This window comes from Mercenaria mercenaria, unplaced genomic scaffold (assembly GCF_021730395.1).
Source record: "Mercenaria mercenaria strain notata unplaced genomic scaffold, MADL_Memer_1 contig_1059, whole genome shotgun sequence".
Lineage (NCBI taxonomy): Eukaryota > Metazoa > Mollusca > Bivalvia > Venerida > Veneridae > Mercenaria > Mercenaria mercenaria.
This window is the reverse complement of record NW_026459030.1, coordinates 56,441-63,754: the sequence shown is the minus strand read 5'-3', so window position 1 is coordinate 63,754 and position 7,314 is coordinate 56,441. Positions and strand designations below refer to the sequence as shown.

Genomic DNA, 7,314 nt, shown 5'->3' with positions numbered 1-7,314 from the left:
ATAAAACTAGTTGATTGCATCAAGTCCCATAACTTTGACATGATTTTGGTCAATTATGTCCCCTTTTGAACTTAAAACCTCTGGTTTAAGTTTTGCATGCACGTTACTATCTACAAAACTAATGCAGATACTGGATTGAAACTCTATAGATATTTTAGCATTCAGGGTAATATTTCCCTGCTTCTGGCACAATAATTCGAATGGTCGAGCATTGGCTGTCTTATAGACAGCTCTTATAAATGTCTTTCTTTTAATGCGGCCAGGGATCGAACCCATGACCTTCAACACTCAAAGCGGGCGCTTAACCACTATGCTACAGAGGCGGTTAAATTGCTGTTGAAGACTTACATTAACAAATAGAATATATCATTTCAGAAGATGAATGTACAAACTGAATATTACATACGGCTTCTGCTGACTCTGGTTCAAGGAGGCATGCTGGTTTGTAAAGGTATAATTGATAGAGAACTTGCAGGTATTACACTGGATGTCATCCTGAAAGCTCATGAACCGAAACTGAAGAAGAAGCTTATAAAGTCCCAGTATATTGTACTGTTTCCTAAGAGTGGGATCCCGGATATTGAAGACCTTGACCTTTCTTTGCTGACAGTTGTTCTACAAGATGTGATGATTCTTTCTACCGCCGACATACAGTACATTAAAGTAATAAAGGAAACAAGAAACAAATTGGCACATAATTTGACGGCTTCATTTGAACTCGCTGATTACAACGCTTTGAAATCAGATCTGGAAGATGCATTGACGAAATTGTGTCTAGGCCTTGATGTGACTCTACAGACTGAATGCTCAAAATTAATACAGAAGTTTACAAGCGAACCTCTTGATGAGGCAACTGCTCTTAAGTACGTAAAGGAGCTGAGGAATGAAGACGAGCTGTTACAAGATTTTGAAGGAATGTTAGACAAACAGTCTAAAGATATTGTGCAAGAAGTCAGAGCTTCAGAGAACCGATTACAAGAATCCCTATCAGGTACAAATATATCCATTCAATATTTAGGGCATAGTATTTAAATGATGTACATGTAATTTTTGTGGTATTCTTAGATAAAAAAGAGAAATATATTTCCTATTAAGTAATTTCATTAAAATGGCCAGAATCCTGACAAAAGAACATATGACATGCCAATTCAGGTTTTATAAGGTCTAGAGGGTAATATCTAGATGTTAGAAAAAGCGTAGTGATACAGGATGTTGCCCATTTTGTACTTTGAAAAAAGCTGGATGGAATACTAATTAGATGTATTTATTAAACCATTCGGAGAAAAAGTAAGTTGTAAAGGGAGTATACTGCTTTCAGGTTGTCTGTCCGTCTGTCTGTCCATAGACACAACCTTGTATGCACCAACTCTCCTCATCTCCTTGACACAATTAAATGAAACTTCGCACGTAAGTGCTCAGTAACAACTATAGTTGTGTATGATGCATGTTAGGTTCTTTCAGAAAACTTTTCTGTTACGGGACTTCTTTGTTACTATATTATATACATAGAGTCTGCATATGCAATCATGTACGCGCCTAATCTCCTGAATCCATACAAACAATATATAATGAAACTAAACACAAGCGACCAGTAGTAACCCTAGTTTTGCATGGTGCATGTTAAGTTATTTCAGAAATAAATTCTGCAGAGTTATGGGACTTTGTTTTGGTTAATATACTATACACATACAGTCTGCATATGCATATGCAATATTGTACGCGCCTTATCTCCCGAACGCTTTCACAAGATTTAATGAAACTTCATGCAAATGATCAGTACTAACCCTAGTTGTGTATGGTGTATGTAACGTTCTTTTAGATAAATTTTATGAAGAGTTATGGGACTTTTGTTTTGTTTTTATTTGCTACTATACTACATACATGCTATATACATAGAGTTTGCATATTCAGTCTTGTGCGCGCCTAATCTTCCGAACCATTGGACACAATTTAATGAAACTTTAAACAAGTGATCAGTATCAACCTTACATGTTGCATGTTAGGTTTTTGCAGAAAAAAATATTCTGCAGAGTTATAGGACTTTTTTGTTTCTATACTATATACATACTGTCCGCATAATTATGAAATTTTGTGTGCATCAGATTGCAATGTACTGTCTCAGTGCCTGTGGGGGGTACATTCATCAACTTCAGTGATAGCTCTAGTTTATCTTGTTTTATGTACAGAAAGTCAGTTCTGTTAATTTTGTGGCATACCTTTTTGATTGTTCTTTATAACTGTTCTAAATGCTTCCTTTACAGATTTTAAGCAGGAAGTTATAGAAGGGTTTCAGAAGATACATTCTGGTAAAATACTTTTTCATCGAATACTTTCATTTAAAGAGACAAATACTTTTTACGGTAGAATTATTGATATCATCGATAAATTGGAAACATAAACTTTTTACAAAAATCTTTTCATATTTTTATAGTATTTGTATTTTCTTGGTTGCTATATCTCGATTTTTAAAATGTAAAGCTAAAGCATATCGTTTGTATAATATTATTTTCTTAGGATACACGGACGATTTCACTCATTCTACATTTCCCGATACATTGCCTGACTGTGAGGTTTGTTCACCCAGAAAGGACACTGCAACAGCAACATTTTATTGTGAAGCCTGTTGTCAGTTTATGTGCATTGAATGCAACCAACGTATTCATACTGTTGAGAATACGCACAACCGGAAAAGAATAGTAAAACGAAAACCATTAAAGATTGATATGAAGGGTTATGATAAGTGTGATGACCATAAAAAGAATATCTCGTACATTTGTGAATCTGATAATGAACTTTGCTGTGAGGTGTGTGTAGAGGAGAAACACGAAAACTGTCTTAAAGTTACATCCATTTCTGAGGATACAATGTCATATGAATCCAAATACAACCCAACAATGGAAATACCTCGACTACAAAACGAAGCACACCTGCTTATAACATGGTTGTCTTCCATTGAAAGAGATGTAAACAAGAATGTAAAAAGTATTCCTGCTAAGTTAGATGAATATAGAAATGTTTTATTGAAGCAATTTGATTCTGAAGCACAAAAAATAAAAGAAAAAGCTGATGAAATGAAAAATAATACCTTGAAAGAAATAAAGAAAAAACGCAAATACTGTGAGCATGTCGTTCAGAAATGTAAACGAGCCAAGCTGTCACTGATTAATATGACTAAATGTGGCACAACCCCACAAAAACTTATTTCTCAATATCGGATAGAGGAACTTAGAAACGAATTTCAGTCCCTAACAGATGTGGATATTGTATCTTTACATATGGAATTGAAATTACCAGAACAAATAGCACTTCATTCTGAACTTCTCCCAGTACGAGTGGAGGCACCGGGAACCAGGCCAGTACAGTTGTTTCAAATTGGTGTTCTCGAACTGAAGCAGAATGAAAACAAAAACAAAGAACCATTTTACTCAGGACTGGATTTCTTGCCTGATGGCAGGCTTGTTACCGTAGATAATTACAACTGCAGATGTTTGATTTACAATGAGAAGCTTGAGGAAGTAGGATCATTTCAGTTATCGTATAATCCACAGTGTGTTGTTGCTGTATCTGAGGAGGAAGTGGCGATAACAAGTAGAAATCCTTGCAAAATAGACTTTCTACATGTCAGTAAATCAAATGAAATTACTCTTATCAGGACATGTAAAGTGACAACTAAATATATGTCAATATGTCTAAAAGATGATAAGAATTTTGTTGTTGGAACAGTCGGTGATACAAGACATGTTCGTATTGTATCGATGTCAGGAGAAGAGAAAGATTTCAGTATCAACTTTCAGAACAAGAAATACTCTCTTGACACCAGTGCCTGTACATATATAAGAAACAGTGACAGAGTTGTTCTCACCGATAGCTATAAACACACTGTTTTTATATACGACACCACAACCAACACCACAGTCAGTGTCAAGAACGATCAAATCAGAGAACCAAAAAATGTTGCAGTAGGACCGTTTGATTGTATCTTTGTTTGTAGTATGCGAAGAAACAGCATAGTACAGATTTCTCCATTAGGAAAAGTTATAGCATCTCACAAGATAGATATGACGAGTCCTTCCAGTATTTGTTTCTCAAAGGACAAGACAAGACTTGCCATTTCTAACTGTGCTGGGGGAGAGATAAAATTACAGCTATTCAAAGTAGTGATATGATATAATGTAAATACACAAGCATCTCCAACAGAAAATAATAGTGTTAGAAGAGTTTTAAACAGCAATATCAGAACACAGATTGTATAAATTATTAATGACTGTTAAAAGTAAAAAGAGTATATTTATAATTTTCTGTCTATCTATGTTTAATTGATAGAATGTGATGAACTATACTAAAATACCTTTGGAAGCATATAACGTAACAAAGTATAAAGAGTCTGATCGTGAAAAGTAAAAAAAATGTACAACACCACACACTAGCTCTAACAACTGTCTTAGTGGAACTCTTATTGAACAGGTTCATTGAGTGAATACCATGATCCAAATATAATATATTTAGAGGATATTTGGTGTTATTCTAGCTTAAAACTGCTGTTCTTATCACACATCAATTTTCTTACAGGAGAGTAAGCTTACAGGTATTAAGGATGTAGGAGCGATTTTTTTCTAACGTTAAGAATTTTTTCATATTCTGTGAGCTTGAAGAACATTAGTTTCCAAGACAAACAAGAGAAGTAAAAACATACGTCAACGAACTCGTTTTAATTTTATAGGGCATTTCCTTCACCCACTGTTTAAGCATTTCTGAATTTTGTAAAACTGAGAGATTTCGGGTCTTACAGGCTAATATGAAAACAAGATGATGTCAGTATTATATAAGCATAAATGTCACTAATAAATCTCTTTCATTTTTACATGTTGACATAATTACCCCACCCACTTTATTTTAAGTGGAGAAAACGTATTTAGATCTACAAAAAAATCATTCTGATGCTAAGATTTTCAAAATATTTTGCAGCTTTAATGACACACAAAATTGCTTCATATAGGAAGGAAAAAAAGTTGGGATCACCGTGCATCTAAGAGATTTATTAAGAAAAAACTTAAAAATTGGTGAATTTCGATATTTGTTGTTCTTGTTTTTTTATATTTTCTAGATAATAAAAAGTGTTATTTTGAAAACTTTTATCACAATTGTAGCTTATTATTATATGTATCAGTCAGGAAAATATCAAAACAAAACCTGATCTACTTTAATAGATATTTGATATCACCTACCCCTACCCAATTGTAAATCTTACGCCAATTTTAGGCAAATGCCAGCCAAAACTATGGGTGAATTTTGTTTCGCAAAAAGTAGAATCTGTCTGGTTAAATGGTACATTAATAGCCATATTTTAATTATTTATCATTATTTTCTGGCAAAACTTTTGTTTGAAAGCAATATTCGAAGAAACATTTTTCAAAATCGCGGATATCCCGAAAAAAACGCTCGTACATCCTTAACAGAGAGTTTCTCGCACTCACAAGCTATTAAACTCTTTTTTTATATTATGTGCGTTCAATGGAAACTTTTAGCACTTTTATTTCCTTATACTAGTATTGCTTAGCGCTCATTTCCATGTTAAACAAGTAAACAAAGGGAGATCTTCACACGGACAATGAACTCACATGCCAATAAATTTCAAAATTTGAAATACTGGTCATCTATAACATTTTAATAATGTAACTTTCAAGCACACCTTTACAATTAGTGATTACGGTGAGATTTGTCAAAATGTTTCTGGAGGTTTTTATTCAAAATAGTTAAATGTCTTATTTTACTTGATATAAACAGTAACGAATCTGTTTCACTATGTTGTGAAGAACATATTGGATTTAGTAGGTGTAATAGCTGAAAATTTCTATTTCACACATTGATATGTTCAAACTCAAAATCAAAGATTAGCAACATGTTACATATCACATGAAGCTTATTTGTCTAAATAGTTTAAGGTGTTTCAGTTTGAAATTGTTGAAATTATTGAATGCAATATTCCTATTCTTGTATACATTTCATTTTGTGTAATACCAAATGTTTCTGTAGAGTAGAGTAGAGTAAGTTGTTTGAACATGAATTACTAGTACCTGTTTTGTACATACTGTATTATGTTAATGTATGCTTGTGGAATTTTCCAAGTAGACATTTATATATATAAATATCACAGTAATTTATCTAGTCTCCATCTGCTGAATAAAAATGCTTTATGTATGAATGCTATTGGAAAATTTAGTTGTTGCGTCATGTGTTGCACATGCAAAAAAGACAAATATCGGATATCTTAAAACACGTTTGTCTTATACACTGTCAGCTAGGAAAAAAAACATGTAAAATTTAAAAAACAGCAATGCCGCTTCGATAGCAAACGCGCACAGTTCGGATGACCCGAGTCATATGAAAGGGATAATTGTCTACATTATGAATTTGTTTAAGATTATCACGAGTTTACATGATAAAGAAATATTTGATTTTAGTTAGTTCATTCTTCTGAGAACAGAAATGAATATACATTCTTGTTTTCGTGAATATATGCCATCACATCACAGTCAATTTATTCTAAGACTTTTAGATCATACCCTTAGAAATAACAAGCATAATTACCAAAGGTTCATCAGAAATTTATCCAGTGTTATCGGACAAAGATTGTTTTATGTTATTATTAGTAACTGTAACATTACGAGTCAAAAAGTAAACTGTTTGTTTTCAAATAATTTGTCAGAAGTCTGTATCTCAAGTACATTGATAGATTTATAAAACGTTAGAGGTCTTGTTGGAAAAGTCCACATTAACATGTATTTTTCTGTATTTAGTATAATTGTATAGAGTTTGCTTGATAAAAAAGTAATAAAACTTGGTGTTTTAATTTTGATTTCAAACAGCTAGACTAGAGTTATGGCCTTTGTATAAATTGTATAGCGTTTAGCTTAATAAAAAAAAGTAATAAAATTATCGAATCAGTTAAAGGTGTTTCATTCCATGTATCAAACATTTTTGTGCCTCTGCCCCCCAGAACAAAGTTTGGAATGGCGTGGGGTGAGGGGCCTATAGAATTGCCCTTGTCTGTACATCCGTTCCTCCGTCCGAAAGTCGTGTCGCGCATACCTCAAAAAAATCTTTGAACCAGGGTCATCAAACATCACAGGATTGTCATTTAGCACCTGAATCTGTGATCCTTGTATTTTAACTGGGTTTTCAAATATCAATATCAGAGTTATGGCCCTTGACTTAGCTAGAATAATGCATAAAAAGGGCCGTAAAGTGTGTGTCAATCTATTTAAAAACGTTTTGATAGGGTTATAGTACATTATAGGAATATTATTCACCGTG

At 33.3% G+C, this 7,314-nt stretch overlaps 1 protein-coding gene across 1 annotated transcript; it reads left to right on the top strand.

Moving 5' to 3' along the window:
• Positions 1 to 778: 778 nt before the first annotated feature.
• On the top strand, positions 779 to 6,950 carry LOC123555176 (uncharacterized; the record flags this gene model as incomplete). Its single annotated transcript, XM_053532252.1, is given in 3 exon segments — positions 779 to 991; positions 2,262 to 2,306; positions 2,515 to 6,950. Coding segments are annotated over 3 exon segments (1,910 nt in total), but the record flags the coding sequence as incomplete, so codon positions are not given.
• Between the last annotated feature and the right edge of the window lie 364 nt (positions 6,951 to 7,314).